Source organism: Scyliorhinus torazame, chromosome 19 (genome assembly GCF_047496885.1).
Source record: "Scyliorhinus torazame isolate Kashiwa2021f chromosome 19, sScyTor2.1, whole genome shotgun sequence".
Taxonomy (NCBI): Eukaryota; Metazoa; Chordata; class Chondrichthyes; order Carcharhiniformes; family Scyliorhinidae; genus Scyliorhinus; species Scyliorhinus torazame.
In genome coordinates, this window is record NC_092725.1 from 98,053,069 (window position 1) to 98,076,062 (window position 22,994).

Below are 22,994 nucleotides of genomic sequence, written 5' to 3' on the forward strand. Positions count from 1 at the left end.
GATGACCAGGATGCCTTCCGCGTTTCCGTCATCGATGTCAACAAGGTCAATGCCATCAATCCAGCCGATGAGTGGTGTGCCACCCTGATGGTCAACCGATCGCGCGTCACCTTCCGTCTGGACACCGGCGCATCCGCCAACCTGATTGCATATTCTGCATTCCAGGCCATGAAGGTCAAACCACCCATCACGCCATCCCGGCTCAAGATGGTTGATTATAACGGGAACGTCATCCCATCCATAGGATCTTGCCAGCTACAGATAACTCACAAGACGCACACGGCCACACTCCCCTTCGAAGTTGTCGGCTCATCAAAAGACTCGTTACTGGGCGCACAGGCATGTAAGGTCCTTCACCTGGTACAGCGCATTATGTCTCTCTCTCTCCAGATGAGATATCCGACTTCCTGGATGCTGAGTTCCACGCAAATATCCATTCCCTCCTTGCTCACAACCAGGAGGTTTTTGAAGGCATGGGGACATTGCCATACACGTACAAGATTCGACTCAAACCGGACGCCATCCCTGTCGTTCACGCACCTCGCAGGGTTCCTGCGCCACTCAAAGACCGCCTCAAGTAGCAGCTGCAGGCTCTTCAGGACCAAGGGGTCCTATCCAGGGTCACGGAGCCCACGCCATGGGTCAGCTCCATGGTCTGTGTGAAGAAGCCCTCTGGCAAGCTCCGCATATGTATTGATCCTAAAGATCTGAATAACAACATCATGCGGGAACACTATCCCATCCCGAAACGAGAGGAACTCACCAGCGAGATGGCGCAAGCCAAAATATTTACCAAATTGGATGCGTCCAAAGGATTTTGGCAGATCAAATTGGACCCGGCCAGCCGAAGGCTATGCACGTTCAACACCCCTTTTGGCAGATTCTGCTACAACCGGATGCCATTCGGCATCATTTCAGCATCTGAAGTTTTCCACCGCATTATGGAGCAGATGATGGAAGGCATCGAAGGGGTACGTGTATATGTGGACGATATCATCATTTGGTCCACCACTCCGCAGGAACACATGCATCGTCTACGACGCATCTTCACCCGCATACGACAAAATGGCCTGCGTCTCAACCGCGCCAAGTGTGCCTTCGGCCAGACTGAGCTGAAATTCCTCGGGGACCACATCTCACGATCAGGGGTCCGTCCCGATGCAGACAAAGTTAGCGCCATCGCAGCCATGCCATGGCCTGCTGACAAGAAGGCTGTCCTAAGATTCTTGGGCATGGTCAACTTCCTTGGGAAGTTCATTCCCAACCTGGCTTCTCATACAACGAATATGCGCCATCTCGTAAAAAAATCAACAGAATTCCACTGGCAACAATCGCATCAGCTGGAATGGGAGGAGCTCAAGCACAAACTGGTCACGGCACCAGTGTTGCCGTTCTTTGACACGGCTCGCCCTACAAAGATCTCAACGGATGCCAGCCAATCTGGTATTGGAGCGGTACTCCTGCAAAAAGACAGCACGTCGTCATGGGCCCCGGTTGCATATGCCTCACGAGCCATGACCCCTACCGAACAGCGCTACGCGCAAATAGAAAAAGAATGCCTGGGCTTGTTAACTGGACTGGACAAGTTCCACGACTATGTGTATGGTCTTCCACGATTTACGGTTGAAACTGACCACCGCCCCCTGGTCAACATCATTAACAAAGACCTGAACGACATGACCCCTCGCCTCCAGCGCATCTTACTTAAACTCAGGAGGTATGATTTCGAACTGATCTACACTCCGGGGAAGGATCTCATCGTGGCGGACACGCTCTCCCGAGCAGTGAGCACACCACCAGATGCGGAGGGGTTCGTGCGTCAAATTGAGGCACACGTGACTCTGACAGCAGCAAATCTGCCAGCTGATGACCCAAGTCTGGCCCACATATGCGCAGAGATGGCGACTGACCCCCTTCTATAGCGAGTGATGCGCCACATGGCGGAAGGGTGGCTCAAAGGGCAGTGCCCCCAGTTTTATAATGTGCGAGATGACCTTACCAACATAGACGGGGTCCTTATGAAATTAGACAGGATTGTTATTCCGCACAGCATGCGCCAGATGATTCTTAATCAACTACACGAAGGCCACTTGGGCGTCGAAAAATGCAGACGAAGGGCCTGAGAGGCGGTATATTGGCCGGGTATTAATGAAGACATAGCCAACATGGTGCTCAATTGCACAACCTGTCAGAGGTTTCAGCCGGCGCAACCTCCGGAGACGCTTCTACCACACGAGTTGGTGACGTCCCCCTGGGCGAAGGTGGGTGTTGACCTATTTCACGCGCTCGGCAGAGATTACATCATTATTATAGATTACTTCTCAAACTACCCGGAGGTCATGCCTCTACATGATCTGACGTCGTCCGCAGTCATTGGGGCCTGCAAGGAAACATTTGCTCGCCATGGCATTCCAAGGACTGTCATGTCAGACAATGGACCCTGTTTCGCCAGCTGTGAATGGTCGTCCTTTGCCGCAACATATGGTTTCACTCATGTGACATCCAGCCCTCTACATCCACAGTCGAATGGGAAGGCAGAGAAGGGTGTCCACATTGCCAAGCGGCTCCTGTGCAAGGCGGCCGCTGCCGGATCGGACTTTAACCTCGCCTTGCTGGCCTATCGATCGGCCCCGCTTTCCACGGGTCTCTCGCCAGCGCAGCTCCTAATGGGTCGCTCCCTCAGGACGACGGTACCATCCATCCTGGCACCAACAACGGACCATGAGACGGTTCTTCATAACATGCAAATGCAGCGTGATCGCCAGAAAAGTCAGTACGACACACGAGCGACGGACCTGCCCCCCCTGTCCTCCGGAGACAAAGTACGCGTCCATCAACCGTATGGTAGCTGGTCAGCACCGGCCGAAGTCCTCCGACGTGTGGCTCCCCGCTCGTTCCTGATTCGCATGCCGGATGGTTCAGTGCGTCGCCGCAATCGGCGCGCCCTTCGCCGACTTCCACGCTCGCAGCCACACAGTACACACACGCCAGATCCTCAACAGTCTTCCGAGGATGACTTTGTGGAGCTGCCGCAGATCACGCCCTCTCCATCGCCACCCATGGCCACGCTTGCACATCAGCCGGTGGTTCTTGACCCACCCTTGAGGCGGTCAACCCGAACTCGTCGCAAGCCCATTAGACTGGACTTATAACACCGTTCATATGTTCAAAAAGTTACACACTTCTGTATTATAACCTGTTGTTGTTTATCGTTCCAGATATCGTCTGACTGGACCACTGTTCAAGTTTTTTTTTTCTCGTTCGCATTCATGTTCTGTTATGGTACAACCTTGTTGATGTGACGCACCTGACATCGCCCCATGTAAATACTTACGTCATATGCACATGCTGTACACAACGCACACACACTCTTAGATGCACTCACGACACGATTATATTTATTACCACGTAGGCACATATCTTTGTAAAAAGGGGGGATGTCATTATATTCAAACACACACATCATGATGGACACACCAACAGACAAATCAGAACACACAACACCACAGCCAATCACACACAAAGACAGGAACCATATAAAAGCACGAACACGACACCTGGTGGACAGTAGGTCTGGGGACAAGGACACGGACACGACCTGTTTTAACATCACAAACAGGGAATCCCCACGTGCAGAGTATCAAGACAAAACTGTACATAGAAAGTTTAAATAAAATAGCGTTGTACCATATACAACTGTGTTGGCTCATCTGTGTGTCAGAACGCCCAACACCACAGAGTATACACCAAGTGCTGCAAGAAATGTGGCAAGTGGAATCATTTCACGAAATACTGCCAATCCAAATCACAGCCACCTGTGCTCAAAAAAAAAAATCATGTTGACCCACTTATATATATCCCCAATTCTTCCCTCCCCTTCCATATCCGGAAGCAGCAGTCGCTCCAGCAGGGTGTATCCCGGCAATCTAGGGAAGCCCTTCCAGACCTTTCGTGCAAAGTCCCTAACCTGTAGATACCTGAACTCACTACCCCTCGGCAGCTCTACCCTCTCCCTTAGCTCCTCCAGACTGGTGAACCCTTTCTCCAAATACAAATCCCATACCTTTACCAGCCCCACTTCCCTCCACCTCCTGTATACACTATCCATCCCTCCCGGCTCAAACCCATATTTTTCGCACAGCGGAGTTAGCACCGACATCCCTTCCACCCAAGTTTGAATAAAATGCGTTTTTAAAAAAAGAAGGGGAAGATCTTCACCACCCTCACCATGGCTGGTAACAATGCAAGACTGAAAGTTAAAATAGGTATGGGAGCAAAGTGCAACCTTCTGCCCAGCCGAATGCTACGGGAGCTAGATCCATATGCAGCACCGGGCCCAATACCCAAGGTGGACCTCATGGCCTATGGTGGAGAAACCATTCACACTGAAGTTGTGCCCATTCTTGATTGTGTACAGGGTAATTTCACTTTCCAGATAGTCGACCAGAACGTAAGGCCACTTACGTTCTGGTCTCCGGGTCAGCATCACATTGGGGCTCATCAAACTTGATCCAAATGTTCATGCTCTGTGATACTGGGCCCCAGATATGATACAGTACAAGGACATCTTTATTTGCAACACCATTGACAAGCTTCCAGCAATCTGCCACATGGGACTAGATGACTCGGTGCTGATAGTTTGTGCTCAGAGAAGAGTACCAATAGCCATAAAGCTGAAAGTAGTCAATGAGCTGCATTGGATGATGACACTGGGTGTCATAACCCCCTTGATGAGGCCCCAAAGGGGTTCAGCAATGGTGGCTACGGTTAGGAAAGATATCAAAGTCAGGATATACATTGACTCAGTGCAATTAAACGAGGCGCCGCTCAGAACTCAGGACTCTATGAACTCAATGGAACAGGTGATAGCGGACATGCCTAATGTCAAGGTTTCCAGCATTCTTGAAGCAAATTGCAGGTCCTGGTAGATCCCGTTAAATGACAAATCTTCAAAACACTGTTACAATCCCATTTGATGTTGCAGCTGGCCGGGAAGATCCCAGAATGTAACCCTAGCTCAAAAGACCGCAACTTTTACCTTTTTTTAAAACTTGGAGGAACAGAGTCACAGGACCACTAATTCGATTTAACAAGAAAAAACATTTTTAAAATGAAACCTTTACCCCCTTCCCCCCTTAGCTTAACCATTTGTTAACATGGATTACAAAGTATAGCTAAAGTTACAATAGTCTTAGTAACACAAAGTCCCTTCAAGCACACAGACTGGCTGTGTTCAAATGCACCCTCCATTCTGAACCCAAGTGAATGTCTGTGGTTTCTCTTCAAAATCCCCCAGTTGATTGTCACATGAGGGTTTCCACACTCCATTCCCAAAAAATTCTTGCTTTAAAATCTTATTCCACAACAAATCCTTCATCAGCAATTTGCATTCCGAAATCAAATCCAGTCCAGGTTTTCCAAATTACTCCTTCAGGTTCTGCTCCACTTCTAACAATGAATCCAGTATCCAGGTTTTACACATCCCCCCTTCAGGATTTATTTGTCTTAACTGCTGTATAATTGTTCACAATTGCTTTAACTCTTGATTCCCAGACTCTATTAAAGTGGCATTAAACATTTGATTTACCTCCAAAGTCTGCTTTCCCACTTTAATTCTGATTACTGCAACTGTCTCTTTCACTCAACACATTGTTTGCTTCTCTCTTGAATTCTCCTGAACAATACCTTGGTCTCTGTTCTCTTAAATTCAGTCTTCTTAAGACATTCTTTCTGTCAGAAATCCCTGGTTATCTGGTTCTTTGGGAAGTCTGCCTCTTTGCAGCTCTCTTTTCCTGTTCAGTTTCTTTTGGTAAAGTTGAGAGATGTTCACTCCCCGGTATCTTGTCTTCAACCACAAACAAATTCAGCTAAAAACTAAAACTTAAAAGCCTTTCTACCTTAAAAGGGCGTCCAGTTGGAAAGCAACGGTTTCTCCTTCCGCCAACTTTTATTTACTCTTAGTGCCGTAACCCTCTCTAAGAACAATAAAAACACAGTTGGCATTGAAACCAACCCCTACACATACAAATACATTGGTCCAGCATGAAGATAACTATAGGTTTTACCACTCCTTCCATAGAAATATTACATTAAACTTACGTAAAACTATACCTTATTTCTAATGTATACCATTACAAATATAAATCGATCTATGTTTTCCTAACAACATGACAAGCAAAACAATTATCACACTAACGAGACACTTTGCCAAGCACAGTATTACCCAAAGACTCATGGTAGGTCAAGCTTGTCAAACTGGAGAAACTTAACACATACATGGGACTTTGCGCACATCACAAGCAGCCCCCTAAACCCACAGTCCAATGGCCTGGAGAATGGGCAATACGTTAAGCTAAGAGCTCTTCAAGAAGTGTGCCTGAGAGGCACAGAATACTATGCTGCACTCCTCAGCCTCCTGAAACATACCAGGAAAGGGACCATCATCGGCAGCGCAGAGACTGATTTCCTGCCGCACTAAGACCACGATCCCCAATGCCAAGTCCCACCTGCAGCTAAAACTGCAAAATAATGTGTATGGTGCCCGAATGGCAGGCAGACAGAGAGGAAAGACACTCTATGACCAAAATGCACACAGTCTCAATTCTCTGACACCTGGCCAAATATCAGAATCCAGATGGCTTGTGACTAAAACAACCTGGCAGAGATACACAGCCATGCCCTGTAGCCAAACAGCTACGCATTAGCCTCAGAGGGTTTTCAGTACATATGCCATTGGCATCATTTACTTCAGGTGTCGGAACCACCAGCAGGTGCTACCACAGCCAACTTCCAACACTGGCCCTCTCTAACAGTGACTGCGGAGGATTCTCCAGAAGCCTATCTGACAGGCTCTGCTACCACCGGCCACAACAAGGGGATCCCCCAGGTCATCCACACAGGGGATAATAGCCCAAGAACATCCACATCACAGCTGACTGGCAACAGGCACAGGGTGTGTGTGACCTGACCCAACACAAGGTATTGGGACTACATCACAGACTGATTCAGAACAGATTTTGTTTCTCTTCACAACAAATGTGGGGGGCAGATGGGGGGGGGAGACAAGGGGGAAAGGAAATGTGATGGGCTGTGCACTAGTTGCAGCAGCCAATCTGTGCTCCACATGTGTAAATAGTTATGTATTCTTAGTTTCTTCATTTTTACATTGTAAATAATCTTTTTTATATAAATTTAAGAGTACCCAATTATTTTTTCTCCAATTAAGGGGCAATTTAACGTGGCCAATCCACCTAACCTTCACATCTTTGGGTTGTGGGGGGTGAAACCCACACAGACACGGGGAGAATGTGCAAACTCCACACGGCAAGTGACCCAGGGCCGGGATTCGAACCCAGGTCCTCAGCACTGTAAGCTGCAGTGCTAACCACTGTGCCGCATACATTGTAAATATTTTTTTCTGTCCAGCAACTGTCTGTGCGCCCAGGGCAATCCCAGCACCACCAGCGTCCATTATTAATTAGGGATGTTGTAGACTGAGCAAACACATGATCATGTGATGACGCTGGTCATAGACTTAAGCGGTCACATATGGGGAACATGTTTATCCCCTGGAATGCAGGCAGAGCAGCTAATAAATCATTGGTCACAAGTCCGTGGTCGTTCCTTATTGCTGACTGACAACATTTACATTACCAAAACAACTCGCATCGAAATCACAAATGACATCTGATGCCACTGTGACAAAGGTAAACTTTCACTCCTCCTCCGTCTCAATCTGACTGTAGCCTTTGATACGATTGACTAAACCATCCTCTTCCAACGTCTCTCCACTGTTGTCCAGCTGGGTCTGCTCTCACTTGGTTCCATTCTTAATTATCCAAAACGTAGCCAGAGAATCATCTCCATTGGCTTATCTGTGTGCTCCTCACCATTACCTCTGGTACCGCTTCCTTCTCCCACCAAGGATCCATCCTTGGTTCCCTCCTATTTCACATGTTCCCTTCGTGACACCTGAAATCACAGTGTTAGCTCTCACATGTACGCTGATGGCACTCAGCTCTGCCTCACTGTCACTTCTCTTGAATCCCCCACCACTAAATTTACAGACAGCTTGTCCGACACCCAGTACTGGATGAACAGAGGTTTCCTTTGATTAAATATTGGGAATACTGAAGCCATTGCTCTCAGTCCCTGCACAAACTCTGTTCCCATGTGACCAACTGCATCCCCTTTCTCAGAGAGGCTGAACCAGACTGTCCAGAACTGGGCAGCACGGTAGCCTTGTGGATAGCACAATTGCTTCACAGCTCCAGGGTCCCAGGTGGGATTCCGGCTTGGGTCACTGTCTGTGCGGAGTCTGCACATCCTCCCCGTGTGTGCGTGGGTTTCCTCCGGGTGCTCCGGTTTCCTCCTACAGTCCAAAGATGTGCAGCTTAGGTGGATTGGCCATGATAAATTGCCCTTAGTGTCCAAAATTGCCCTTAGTGTTGGGTGGGGCTACTGGGTTATGGGGATAGGGTGGAGGTGTTGACCTTGGTAGGGTGCTCTTTCCAAGAGCCGGTGCAGACTCGATGGGCCGAATGGCCTCCTTCTGCACTGTAAATTCTATGATAATCTATGAAACCCTGGTGTCAATATTTGGCAACGAGACGAGCTCCTGATCACATACACATCACTAAGACTGGTGATTCCCATCTCTCTAACAATCGCCCAACTTCACAACTGTCTCAGTTCATCGGCTGATGAAACCCTGCTTCATATCTTTGTTTCCTCATGACACGACTATTATAGAATCAAAGAATCATAGAATCCATACAGTGTAGAAGGAGGCCATTTGGCTCATCGGATCTACACCGGCCCCTGCTCCAATAGAGCACCCTACCTCGGCCCAGTCCTTTACCCCTATCCCCGTAACCTTACCTAACCTTTTGGGCAATATTAGCATGGTCAATTCACCCAACCTGCACATCTTTGGACTGTGGGAGGAAACTGGAGCAGCTGGAGGAAAAACATAGGGAGAGTGTGCAAACTCCGCACAGTAACCTGCATTGGAATTGGACCTAGATCCCTGGAGCTGTGAGGCAGCAGTGCTAACCACGGTGCCGCCGTGCCGACTCCTGACTGGTCTCCTACTTTTTCCTCTCTGTGAGCTTGAAGTCATTCAAAACCCTGCTACTCGTGTTCTTACTCAGGCCAAGTCCTGTTATCCTCATGCTCATTGGAGCAAGGACTGGTGCAGGCTCAATGGGCCGAATGGCCTCCTTCTGCATCCTAGGGATTCTATGATTCTATGAGAAAGTAGAACAGTTAGGATGGCTAGCCAAGCAAGGCCACTATTTTTAAAATGCTCATCCTTGTTTCCATATCCTCCATGGCCTGACCTCTCCCTATTCTGTAATCTCCTCTGGCCCGACAACTCTCGGAGATATCTGCTGACATCCAATTCTGGCCCCAAACATCTCCAATTTGAATTACTTCATTGGCAGCCAATCCCCCCCCCCCCCCTTCCCCACCCCAGTTCTGTAATTTGCTCTCTAAATCTGTCAGTCTCTCTCCCATTCTTTCAGGATGCTTCTTAAATCCTACCCTCTTTGGCCAAGCTTTTGGTCACCTTCCCTAATAATTCATGTAGCTCAGTGTCAAATCTCACCTTGTAAAGTTCCTGGGATGCATCATGGAAGGTTTATGTTAAAGATGCAATATGGATACAGGTTTTTGTCGAGAGCGGCAGCCATTCAGCCCCATCCTGCTGGCTCTTTGAAAGAGCCACCCAATTAGCTGCCTGATGTGTTGGGTGTTCTGGATCACATACAGGTCACCAACACTTGAAATAGTGCAACACTATTTTATTGAATCATTAACTGTTTAAACATACTTAGACTGTGGGTTAATACGATACTAGCTTTAACTAAAGACCTCTGCCTTGTCCTAACCAGTCGATGCACTCAGCACATGGTGAATGTTTGTGTTGCAGGCTGTGAGCTCTGTCCTCCTAGCTAGCTGCAACTCGAATGAGCAGGAACTCTGATGCTCCCTGTCTTTATAGTGCATGTGCTCTCACTGGTGATTGGCTGCGGTGTTGTGTATGTCGCTTGGTCCCACTGTGTGTCCATCAGTGTGTGTCTGCACCATGATATACTGGTGTATATTATGACACTGCCCTCAGCCCAGAAACTGCAGATATTCCCCCTTCAAGTGTTCATCCAATTTCCTTTTGAAAGTTACTCTTGACACTGTTTCCATCACACCTCGTTTTTGATTTAAAGACACACACAAACGTTTTAGCTCCCTCCATGGATTGCACTGGATATTGTCTCTCCGATTGGACTGACCTGAAATCTGGGATCCCACTGGATGTGCTGATTCCTGCACCGGCCATCACCACAATGTTCCTGTAACGACGATTCACAATTTGTGCAGCAATACTGCGGAGGTTCAAGAGCTTGGGGTCAACCTTGACCGAGGAATTTGGGAGACGTTTTGAATGACGGTCAGTGGTTTTAGTCTTTTGTTCCCTTTATTACAGTGACAGAAGATCATTCACAGATCACACAAAGTTCAAAACCACAGTTCAGTCGAACATCCTCCAAGTGGATTTTTAACCATTTATTTATCTTGGAGTAGTTCGTATTGCAACAAGTAGTCAGGGCATAACTGTTTTCAAACAATCGCTTGGTTGTACAAGACTTGAATATTGCTGAAACTTTTTGTCTTGCACTCATCAGGACAAGCACAAGAATACCAAATTTCAAATGATCACATAATTTATACGAGAGGAGGAAGGGATGCCGATTGGTTGGCAAATTGACTCTGATTGGCCGAGGTGGTGCCATGGAGAAAGAAATGGGGGATGATAGGCTTGCCAAGTTTCCTGGGAATTCAAATAAGGTTTGCCGATAACGGATCCCCATGTATGAATATAAGTCACTTCCAGTAAGCATAAAAGTGTGCCGCACTACAAGCTTGACTGATTACCTTAAACCAATTGTTAGCGTAACTATTTGCACACTCAGGATTGTTGTGATAAATTGTGATTGTTTGAAATTTAACATTATTGCATTTTCCTGATGAATGCAAGATGAAAAGCTTTGGAAGCATGCCTCTCTTTTCAGCAATATAGAATTGCATTCATATGGTGCCTTATTACATCCTCGAGACAACCTTGTGCCACACAATTAATGATTCATAGTCACTTCACAGTCATTATCACTGTCACTGAATTATTGTTACAACATGGAAGGTTGCTTTCACACAGTAAAGCTCCCATAAACAGCGTGACAGATAACCATTCTGGTTTTGGCGCTGGTGATTGAGGGAGGAATGTTGGCCAAGGTACCAGACAGCAACTCCACCTTTTCCGTGACATGGGACCGTTTATCCAGCTGTTGGTATGAGGATTTGGTTGAACAACTCACCTCAAAGATGGATGAAGAATAAATACTTCAAACTGATTTGTGTTTGGGAGACCCTGGGCTGGGTATTTGAGGGAGGGTGGATGAAGGGGGCAAGGGTTGTACCAAATAAACTTTCTCTTTGATCATGGATAGTGGGAGCTAGGATCACCAAAGGTCATGTTTTCAAAGATAAAGTTAAATAGCATGTAGCCTTCAATATTCAGCCACCTCGGTGCCATGGTCAATTTGCTCCTCTACCCTGCAGCTGCCACTCTCATCCAAACAAGCTGAAAAAAACTCAAACCTGTTGGATAATTGTAAAGGCTATGGTTCCTGTGCTCCTGCCCAGAGTCCCCTTACCTGCCTTGCACTCTCCTGTCCCTGACCAAATCAGAAGACCCTGTCCCAAGGATTGTGACTGCCTCCCAGTACAAAGAATTCAGGGGAGACGGTGGCATAGTGGTATTGTCACTGGACTAGTAATCCAAAGACCCAGGATAATGTTCTGGGAACCGGGTTCGAATCCCACCAGGGCAGATGGTGAAATTTGAATTTGATATTAAAAGTCTAATGATGACCATGAAACCATTGTCGCTTGTTGTAAAAGCCCATCTGGTTCAATCTGCTGTCCTTACCTGGTCTGCCCTACATGTGACTCTAGACCCACAGCAATGTGACTGACTCTTAAATGCTCTCTGAAATGCTCTCTAGCTAGCCACTCAATCCAAGGGCCATTAGGGATGGGCAATAAATGCTGGCGACACCCAGATCCCCCAAACTAATTTTTAAAAACTTTTCCCCTTCTTGAGTGTCGTCGAGTCTGCAGCTCAAACTCTGCTTGAACTCCAAATACATCTATGCCCTGGATAAAACTGGCACCCAAGAGCTCCCACATGCTGCAGCCGTGACACATCACCTGTCCTGACATCCTTAAAGCGTTCTAATCAACTAGTTATTTTTCAGTTATATATTTTACTTATTATTTATAGACTATTTTGAACCTTAGGAACATAAAAAATCTGAGTCACTCACCAAGTAGCTAACTTCTTCTCCTGTATTGGCATTGAGGGAGCATTGTGCTGTCTGAGGGACGGGATTGAGGGAGTGCTGCACTGTTTGATGGAGCATCTCCCTGTCTGAGGAGCAAGATCATGGGAGTGTTCAAGGGGCAGGATTGAGGGAGTATCGCCCTGTCTGAGGGGCAGGATTGCCCTGGCTTCACCCTGTCTGAGGGGCAGGATTGAGGGAGCGACACCCTGTTCATGGGGTAGGACTGAAGGAGTATTGCACCGTCCGAGGAGCAGGACTGAGGGAGTATTGCACCGTCCGAGGGGCAGGACTGAGGGAGTATTGCACTGTCCAAGGGGCAGGATTGAGGGAGCGTCACCCTGTCCAAGTGGCAGGATTGAGGGAGTGCTGTCCTGTCTGGGAGCAGGTTTGAGGGAATGATATGCTGCTGGAGGTGCAGCATTTGGATGGGAAGTTAACCAGAGCCCCACCTATCGGTTGAGGTGGCTGCAAAAATTATAGGCACTATTTGAAGAAGAGTGTCCAATTGGTAGCCATGCCTGCAGATGCCTTGACCCTGAAGTCTGGAAGTACCTCTATAAATCTCTCGACCATGCTTTCCTTGGATGCTGATCAAACTCTGATCAAGTTTTTGGTTATCCAAATTATTATTCCTTAATTATTCCTCATGAGACTTAGTGTCAATTTTGTCTGATTAAAAAAGGGCCTTGCAAAAAATAGAACCTTTTATGACCACTGGACATCTCAAAGTGCTTTAGATCAATTAAGTACTTTGAAGAGTTGTCACTGTTGGAAACGCAACAGCCAATTTATGCACTACAAGCTCCCGCAAATGTCAATGTGATAATGACCAAATAATCTGGTTTTGGTGCTATTGGTTGAGGGATACACATTGACCAGAACACCAGGGAGAACTCCCCCGCTCTTGTCCAATCGTGATCCTGGGATCCTTTACATCCACCTAAGAGGGCAAATGGGGCCTCAAGATAACATCTCATCTGAAAGACTGCACCTCCAACAGTGCTGCACCTTCTCAGTACTGCATTACAGTGTCAGCCTCAAATTTTGTAGGAGTAGGATTTGAACCTCCAACCTTCTGCACCAGAGGCAAGAGTGCTACCAATGGAGACATAGCTAACTCACTAGATTACTGCTCTCTTGGGACATTTTCCTACATTAAATCCACTATGCAAATGCAAGTTGTTGGTGTTTGTTGTTGAGGACCTGCCTACCTGGTTACAGAAAGTGGCTTTTCAATGATCGTTAATCGACTGATATTTTTCACCAGGGCCAATTCTTCTTTGTTCGTTTTTACATTGGCCGGGCGCCTTGTCCGTCTGATCCCAGCACCAGTGAGTGGATTCTTGCGAGCTGCTCCTTCTCCAGAGTTTGCTCCCTTTCCATTGACCAGAGTGGAGTTGCATGGTGAAGTCATGAGAAAAGCTGGACGGATTTGGACGAAACACAGATAATTCGGTCAAGAAGTTGCAAATCACTTTGGGCAAAAAAGGCCGAGAAACTCGCAAAATATACCTTAACATCAAGATTCAACTCATAAACAAACAGTTCAGTACAAACAACATAATCACAAATAAGAGGGGTGACTTAAAATAAATCCCTTCACAATGAAATAGACTCCAAGAATTACAAACTCTATCTTTGTAATTATTCCTATTTATGTGCATTACTATGAACAGATTTCATCATGAAAGACTTGGGGGGCAGGATTTTACAGCCTCCTGTGGAGTGTTTTCTGGTGACGGAGGTCACTCACCAGCGGGATCTTCCGGTCCTGCCGACATCTACGCCGTTTTGCTTGGGTCACCCATCCCGCCACCGGTGAACCCGCTGCAGGGACTGGAAGATCCCATCAGCAGGAAGGGCTGGAAAATCCCGCCCAGACACCTAAATCTGGATAGAGGCACGAATTAGTCTCCAGGACAGGGTAATGTTGAAAGAAAGGATTAGCCCCAAGTTCCACGCAACACTGAAACCTCTTCCCTGCTCCAACCAGTTCATTTTGTTTTGAAGAAACAGAAGAGGTGATGGTTTTTTTTAATCAAACACACGTCGCCTTTCCTCGGTTGAGAACTGAAACAAAGATTGGGGATGGTTCAAAAGGTAGAAACTATCACAGTACCACTCAGTTAGCCCAACCTTTCTAATAGCGAATGTTTATTCATGGACAGTATTTATATCGTATAGCCCGGGCTAAGGCATTTACCAATACTCCAGCAGACCCAGACAGAGATGCTATACAATAAGAGATGCTTAGATTGCAAATCTACTGGGATTCAGAGGTTAGGAACTCGGGGAAAAAGAGGTTAATTTTTGAAAAGAGTACCAAACCCTCCACGTGGCGAACAGACCCCATCCCAGCAGTAAATGCCCAACTCCACAGTAGAATCAGAAATGTACTTTTCAGAAAAGCTCTACAATTTCTTTTTTTTTATTAATTAAAACCTTAAAAAGTATATTTTACAAAAACAGTGTATGAGATTGTTTACTATTTGTGGTAGTACGCATTAGGGGTCATGTGGGACTGTGAAGCCGTGATGTCATTGGCTGACAGATCCTGGGTCCTGGTTGGCTGTTGACCTCTAGCTCCGCCCTGAAAGCGGAGTATAAGAACCAGGAGTTCTCCCCCGCAGGCCAGTCTGTTACTGAACTGCGGGGAACAAGTCACGCTTAATAAAGCCTCATCGACTTCATCTCTATTCGTCTCTCGTGAGTCTTTGTGCGCTACACTATTTAATGCTGAATGTTAATAGGTTACCATGCTCCGAGTTACCATTCCATGTAGAGAGTCAGTTAGGTTTGGGATGTTAACTGGATCCACACGGGTTGTGGCGGTTAACACGAAGGCACAGCAGTTTTCTTTGATGGAGAGAGTTTGTTGACCTAGTTCATAGTTGTCTTGATATGGCAGGAGGTAACTACCAAGCTGTCAAATCCCAAAGGGAAACTTGGACAAACTATCACAGCAATTGGCAATTTATTACGAGGGGGCTTGTGCTCTGAAGTCAGGAAAAAGAATTGCAAAACCATTTTTGGAGATTTTAAATATTAAATTAAAGCATCAACAAAAAGAAAACAAACACATACAAAGAACAAAGAAATGTACAGCACAGGAACAGGCCCTTCGGCCCTCCAAGCCTGTGCCAACCATGCTGCCCGACTAAACTACAATCTTCTACACTTCCTGGGTCCGTATCCCTCTATTCCCATCCTATTCATGTATTTGTCAAGATGCCCCTGCTTCCACCATCTCCTCCGGTAGCGAGTTCCAGACACCCACTACCCTCTGTGTAAAAGACTTGCCTCGTACATCTACTCTAAACCTTGCCCCTCTCACCTTAAACCTCTGCCCCCTAGTAATTGACCCCTCTACCCTGGGAAAAAGCCTCTGACTATCCATTCTGTCTATGCCCCTCATAATTTTGTAGACCTCTATCAGGTCGCCCCTCAACCTCCTTCGTTCCAGTGAGAACAAACCGAGTTTATTCAACCGCTCCTCTTAGCTAATGCCCTCCATACCAGGCAACATTCTGGTAAATCTCTTCTGCACCCTCTCTAAAGCCTCCACATCTTTCTGGTAATGTGGCGACCAGAATTGAACACTATACTCCAAGTGTGGCCTAATTAAGGTTCTATACAGCTGCAACATGACTTGCCAATTCTTATACTCAATGCCCAGGCCAATAAAGGCAAGCATGCCGTATGCCTTCTTGACTACCTTCTCCACCTGTTTTGCCCCTTTCAGTGACCTGTGGACCTGTACTCCTAGATCTCTCTGACTTTCAATACTCTTGAGGGTTCTACCATTCACTGTATATTCCCTACCTGCATTAGACCTTCCAAAATGCATTACCTCACATTTGTCTGGATTAAACTCCATCTGCCATCTCTCCGCCCAAGTCTCCAAACAATCTAAATCCTGCTGTATCCTCTGACAGTCCTCATCGCTATCTGCAATTCCACCAACCTTTGTGGCATCTGCAAACTTACTAATCAGACCAGTTACATTTTCCTCAATCATTTATATATACTACAAACAGCAAAGGTCCCAGCACTGATCCCTGCGGAACACCACTGGTCACAGCCCTCCAATTAGAAAAGCATCCTTCCATTGCTTCTCTGTGCCTTCTATGCCCTAGCCAGTTCTGTATCCACCTTGCCAGCTCACCCCTTATCCCGTGTGACTTCACCTTTTGTACTAGTCTACCATGAGGGACCTTGTCAAAGGCCTTACTGAAGTCCATATAGACAACATCCACTGCCCTACCTGCATCAATCATCATTGTGACCTCCTCGAAAAACTCTATCAAGTTAGTGAGACACGACCTCCCCTTCACAAAACCATGCTGCCTCTCACTAATAGGTCCATTTGCTTCCAAATGGGAGTAGATCCTGTCTCGAAGAATTCTCTCCAGTAATTTCCCTACCACTGAAGTAAGGCTCACCGGCCTGTAGTTCCCTGGATTATCCTTGCTACCCTTCTTAAACAGAGGAACAACATTGGCTATTCTCCAGTCCTCCGGGACATCACCTGAAGACAGTGAGGATCCAAAGATTTCTGTCAAGGCCTCAGCAATTTCCTCTCCAGCCTCCTTCAGTATTCTGGGGTAGATCCCATCAGGCCCTGGGGACTTATCTACCTTAATATTTTTTAAGACGCCCAACACCTCGTCTTTTTGGATCTCAATGTGACCCAGGCTATCTACACACCCTTCTCCAGGCTCAACATCTACCAATTTCTTCTCTTTGGTGAATACTGATGCAAAGTATTAATTTAGTACCTCGCCCACTTCCTCTGGCTCCACACATAGATTCCCTTGCCTATCCTTCAGTGGGCCAACCCTTTCTCTGGTTACACTCTTGCTTTTTATGTACGTATAAAAAGCCTTGGGATTTTCCTTAACCCTATTTGCCAATGACTTTTCGCCCTTGTCAAACTTTTAGCCCCCTTTTAGCTCTCCTGACTCCTTGCTTAAGTTCCTTCCTACTTTCCTTATATTCCACACAGGCTTTGTCTGTTCCCAGCCTTTTAGCCCTGACAAATGCCTCCTTTTTCTTTTTGACGAGGCCTACAATATCTCTCGTTATCCAAGGTTCCCGAAAATTGCCGTATTTATCCTTCTTCCTCACAGGAACATGCCGGTCCTGAATTCACTTACACAATAAAAAGTAGTTCTAGAAACATTTCTCAAAATTTCTGCTTCATTAAACTTAGGGCTAAACACTCCTTTTCAGTCAACAGCTCCTATATATTTTTAATCTATACAAATCCTAGTAAGATTACCACAAGACATCCCAGCCTTGTATCAAAGCCTTGCCAACAAACCACTTTTCGTGGAGAGGATTCACTCTGCTTCTTGTACAGTTTTCTCTAAGCACAGCACTTTCTTCAGGATGCCATGGCCATTCCTCCGACACAACTTCCAATCACTCTTTAAATATGTTTTTTTTCTTTTTCATGTATTAATCTAGTGTATTACATTTCTTTGGAAGTCCCTTTCCAAGAATATAAAATTCTTTCATGCTGTTTTTAAGGCTACTACTTTTCGATTAAAAATAAATTTAATACATTGCTTTGCTTATTTATGATCTTTGACAGTTGTAAATGTTCCTTTTGAAATATAATAGCTAAACTTCAATTCACCCCCTTATCTTCTAATGAAAATTTCTACATCTGCTGATTACTGGTATCCTATCTTAGCTTTGCTCACCTCCACTTCAACATGCTCACCTTCACACCTACCTCCTTTTGATGTTTTTGAACTTACAGTCCAACTGTCTTCAGTTTAAGGACATTAGACACGCACACACCCATACATGCGCCTGTTTCAAAGTATACCACACGGGTATTGGAAAAATATGATTTTTCATTACACAGTCAACACTACTCCACCCACCAGTGTCCCAGCTATCCCCATTGATAGTGATGCAAATACCCATCACCTGTTTAAGAATGCAATTTCCATTGTGGTGCAGTGGATAGCATCCCAACCCCTGAGCCAAAAGCTCCAGGTTCAAGTCCCACTCCAGGACTTGAAGGCCAAGGAAGATGCATTCATATAACGGCCAAACAGGTTGTGTATCAACTTGCTACTCCTTCAAACACACACTCATGGCCATTAGTAAGAGCGAGAGAGATTCTGGGTCAGCCATGTGATGGAAAGAATGTTGGACCATGACTATCTAGACTACCACATGCATGGAAACCATAGGAATTCTAACCCTCAGAGTGAAGTATAACACACCACCACCATTATGCTAGTTGCAGGATGCAGCTTTAGTTGCACAATGGGCAAAAGTTTAAGGCCAAATTAAGAATTATGTCTGGAAGAAAATACACTAAAGGTGAGACATATGTGTAGTATGAGGGTGTGGGACTAATGTGTGGGACTTTCTTAAAAAAAAAATCATTTATCCCTTTGAAAGAAAGAAGGAAAGAATGTGGGTGACACTGGCTAGGCTGGCATTTATTGCCCATCCCCAATTGCCCTTGAGAAGCTGGTGATGAGCTGCCTTCTGGAACAGCTGCAGTTCACATGTAGATACACCCACAGTGCTGTGAGGGAGGGAGTTCCAGAGGTTTCGCCACAGTGACAAGTGAAGGAACAGCGATATATTTCGAAGTCAGGGTGGTGAGTGGCTTGGAGGGGAACCTCCAGGTGGCAGTGTTCTCATTTGTCTGCTGTTCTTGTCCTTCTAGATGGTAGCAGTCGTGGTTTCTAAGGTGCTGCTTAAGGAACCTTTCCGAGTTCCTGCAGTGCATCTTGTGGATGTTACAAAAGGCTTCCACTATGCATTGATCGTGGAGATAGTGAATGCTTGTGGAAGGAGGGGAGCAATCCAAGTGGGCTGCTTTCTCCTGGAGTTTCTTGAGTGTTGTTGGAGCTGTACTCATCCAGGCAAGTGGAGAGTATGTCATCACACTCCTGATTTGTGCCTTGTAGATGGTGGACAGGCTTTGGAAAGTCAGGAGATGAGTTACTCGCTCAGGATTCCTCGCCTCTGACCTGCTCTGGTACACACAGTATTTATAAGGCTAGCCCAGTTCAGTTTCTGGTCAATGGTAACTCCCAGAATGTTGAAAGTGGGGTATTCAGCGATGGTAATGCCATTGAATGTCAAGGAGAGATGGTCATTGCCTGACACTTGTGTGGCACGAATGTAACTTGCCACTTGTCAGCCCAAGCCTGGATATTGTCCAAGTCTTGCTGCATTTAGACATGGATCACTTGTACAAAACAAACAAGTTCTTGTTTGGACTTACCAGCGCCTCAGTAATCATTCCTCAGCGTCACTAATCAACAAACAATATCAAAGTAGCTTTCACAGTTATGATGAAGGTTTGTCGACACCAAGCATGGTTGAATTAATTAGTTAACGATAATTCAAACAATTATACCAATGCATTCCCAACAAAACCAATTCCCAATTCTGAATCCTGGATGTAACAACATTATAAACCGCACCTGCCAGAGAGGGTGGTGGAGGCAGGTTCAATCAAGGCCGTTAAAAGGGATAATTATCTGGAGAGATGAATTTGAAGGGGGGGGGGGCAGGAGTTGGGATGAGCTGTTACAGAGAGCCAGCAGGGACACAATGGACCGAATGGTCTCCTTCGGTGCTGTAAACCATTCAATAGGCTTGAAATACTTACGATCAGGGTTATTAATATAAAAACTCATCCAATGGGAGTTATACAAAATATAAATTAAAAACAGAGGGAACTTTGGGAAAGTTATTAAGTAACCGATGTGTTCATCATCAGCTGGGTACTGACTGGATTCCATATTCATAGAATTTACAGTGAAGAAGGCCATTCGACCCATCGAGTCTGCACCAGCTCTTGGAAAGAGCACCCTACCCAAGGTCCGCTCCTCCACCCTATCCTCATAACCCAGCAACCCCACACAACACTATGGGCAATTTTGGACACTAAGGGCAATTTAGCATGGTCAATCCACCGAATGGGCATAAGAAACTTGGTGAAGAAAAATCTCTGGGGAACCAGTGAAAGGAACTGCAGCTTAAAATGACTAAGAGAGGGAGGGGCTTGAACAGAGTTAATAAAACCTTTGCGTTGTGTAAAAGGCTCGTATTCCTGATTCTGATACCTTTTGACATCTGTAGCAAATAGGCTTTCTAATAAGAGCAAAATTAAAATTTGGCATGGTGGGGCGTTAATTTGGGTAGGTGTGACAGCATAACTAAAACTGGTTCCCAGGATGAAAACCACCGCTTGCCAAAAGAAAAATGTGTCAGGTTGAGCATTTCAGAGAAAACTGGATGGGAGAGAAATCTCACATCCACCAGGAGTGAACTGTGATCAGTTTTGGTCCCCTTATCTAAGGAAAGATATACTGGCGTTGGAGGCAATCCAGAGAAGGTTCAGTAAGTTGATTTTGGGTACGGAGGGGCTTTCTTATGAGGAGAGGTTGAGCAGGTTGGGCCTGTACTCATTGGAGTTCAGAAGAATAAGAGGTGACCTTAATAAGATGTATCGGATTCTTGGAGGATTTGACAGGGTAGATGCTGAGAGGTTGTTTCCCTTTCAGGGTGAGTCTAGGACCAGAGGGCATAATTTCAGAGTAAGGAGTTGCCCATTTAAGACAGAGATGAGGAGGAATTTCTTCTCTCAGAGGGTAGTGAATCTGTGGAATTCTTTCCCTCAGAGAAATGTAGAGGCTGTGTCATTAAGTATGATCAAGGCCGAGATAGACAGATTTTTAATCAATAAGGGAATCGAGGGTTATGGGGATAAGGTGGGAAAGTTGAGGACTATATCAGATCAGTCATGATCTAATTTGAATGGTAGAGCAGACTCGATGGGCCAAATGGCCTACTTCTGCTCCTACATCTTATGGTCTTCACAGCCAAAACCAGGTGCTGGATTTCCAATTTTCTGGTGAAAGAGGTGGAATGGGAAGTTTGTGGTCCACTCACCCCCAGCCTCACCCCTCAACACGGCAAATCAAGCAGCATAAAGTCGGCGGGTTAGCATTTGGGGTGGGTGGGTAGGGAGCCGTGCCCCTAATCGGGCATTTAGGGCAAGACACCAGGCAGGAGAGGGGTTGTGCCATGAATCAGAAGTCAGTCCTGGTCGCCAGTTTAAAGGCTGCTTGCCATCTCGTGCTCTCCTTATTTGTAATATTACCTCTAAAAGAAACCGAAGAAATAAAGTTTACCACTAGACAAACTCTACCACCCTCAGCAGCAGACTCTGCTGATTTGCCAGCTTTTCATCCACCCGTGCCACCTCCTCATACCTGGCAATGATCACTCCCAGCACTTTTTCCGTGTGACTGCTGACAAATGGAGCGGGCAATGTAAAATTGCAGTCAATTACCTCTTTAACAAGCTTGATAGTAGTTTGTTTTTTTCCAAATGTCGGGAGGGGTTCTGATATTGGCGTCTGCTCGCCTGCTGGAGATTGGCATTGGCGGAAAAACATTGGATTGCCGACCTGACATCATTGCACCGAATTTTACGTAAGCACAGATTTAGCCGGCGGGGGTGTTTGGGGGGTGTCCACCTGGTTTGTGACCCTAAAATCCACCCCCAGGTTTCCTCCCCCTGGAAAAGTCACACATTTGTTGAAATCTCGAGTGGATAGCACTGTTGCTTCACTGCGGCAGGGTCCCAGGTTCGACTCCCAGCTTGGGTCACTGTCTGTACGGAGTCTGCACGTTCTCCCCGTGTTTGCGTGGGTTTCCTCCGGGTGCTCCGGTTTCCTCCCACAAGTCCCGAAAGACATGCATGTTTGGTGAATTGGACATTCTGAATTCTCCCTCCGTGTACCCGAACAGGCGCCGGAATGTGGCGACTAGGGGATTTTCACAGTAACTTCATTGCAATGTTAATGGAAGCCTACTCGTGACAATAATAAAGATTATTATTATTATTAATGTTTCATAGAAATTAATTTACCGAAAGGGTTGTTGATACAAAGGCCTTCTGCCAATAATTCCACTTGTCCGCAGTAATGGTGGACCAATATCTAAATTAATTCAGTAATCTGGTTTAAAAAGATCTGAAGGAAAAATCCATGGAGTCTCATTGTTCATTAAAACACCGCCTCATGTTTGCAGATACACTGCTTTTCAAGCCTTGAACTTTTCCACCCTGCGCCTGATCTATATTTAAAAGCATTTACAATTAAATTAGCGCTTTCATTGGTGGTTTTTGCTTGCGGTGTGAAAGGCCGAAATGTTTTATAACTGTCACCTTAGACAGGGGGTCTGGAAAGGCCGTATATTTAGTTCCCAACAGGTTTTATTCAGTAAAGCGCTGCCAATAATGACCACAGCTGTAGATGCTTTATGGTCCACTGGGGAAGGGGGGACGGAGAGGGGAGAGGAGGCTCAGATTGACGATACCATCAACAAACGCAACTGAGAGAGAAAGGAGCGGCTCTTTGAAAGCCTTCTCGCAGGGCTAAAAAAAAAAGCACAAGATAAATTATGCTCCTATTTAAGAGCTCGATGTGGAATTCAATAAAGACTGACTATAGGGCATTGCCAGACCCAAAGCCTTTCTTTGCTTCCAGACAGCTTGCAAGAGAAATGAGCAAAATTAGCCAAAGAATAAAGGATACAG

At 46.0% G+C, this 22,994-nt stretch overlaps 1 protein-coding gene across 1 annotated transcript in view; it reads right to left on the minus strand.

Moving 5' to 3' along the window:
• Positions 1-22,994, minus strand: part of LOC140396346 (NAD-dependent protein deacetylase sirtuin-3) — a 65,525-nt gene that overhangs the window by 20,616 nt on the left and 21,915 nt on the right. The window contains exons 2-3 of the mRNA XM_072484888.1: positions 13,616-13,826; positions 10,293-10,475 (exon numbers count right to left, since the gene is read on the minus strand). Coding sequence (XP_072340989.1) covers positions 10,293-10,475; positions 13,616-13,818 — 386 coding nt within the window. The 5' untranslated portion in view covers positions 13,819-13,826. The remainder of the gene's footprint in view (positions 1-10,292; positions 10,476-13,615; positions 13,827-22,994) is intronic.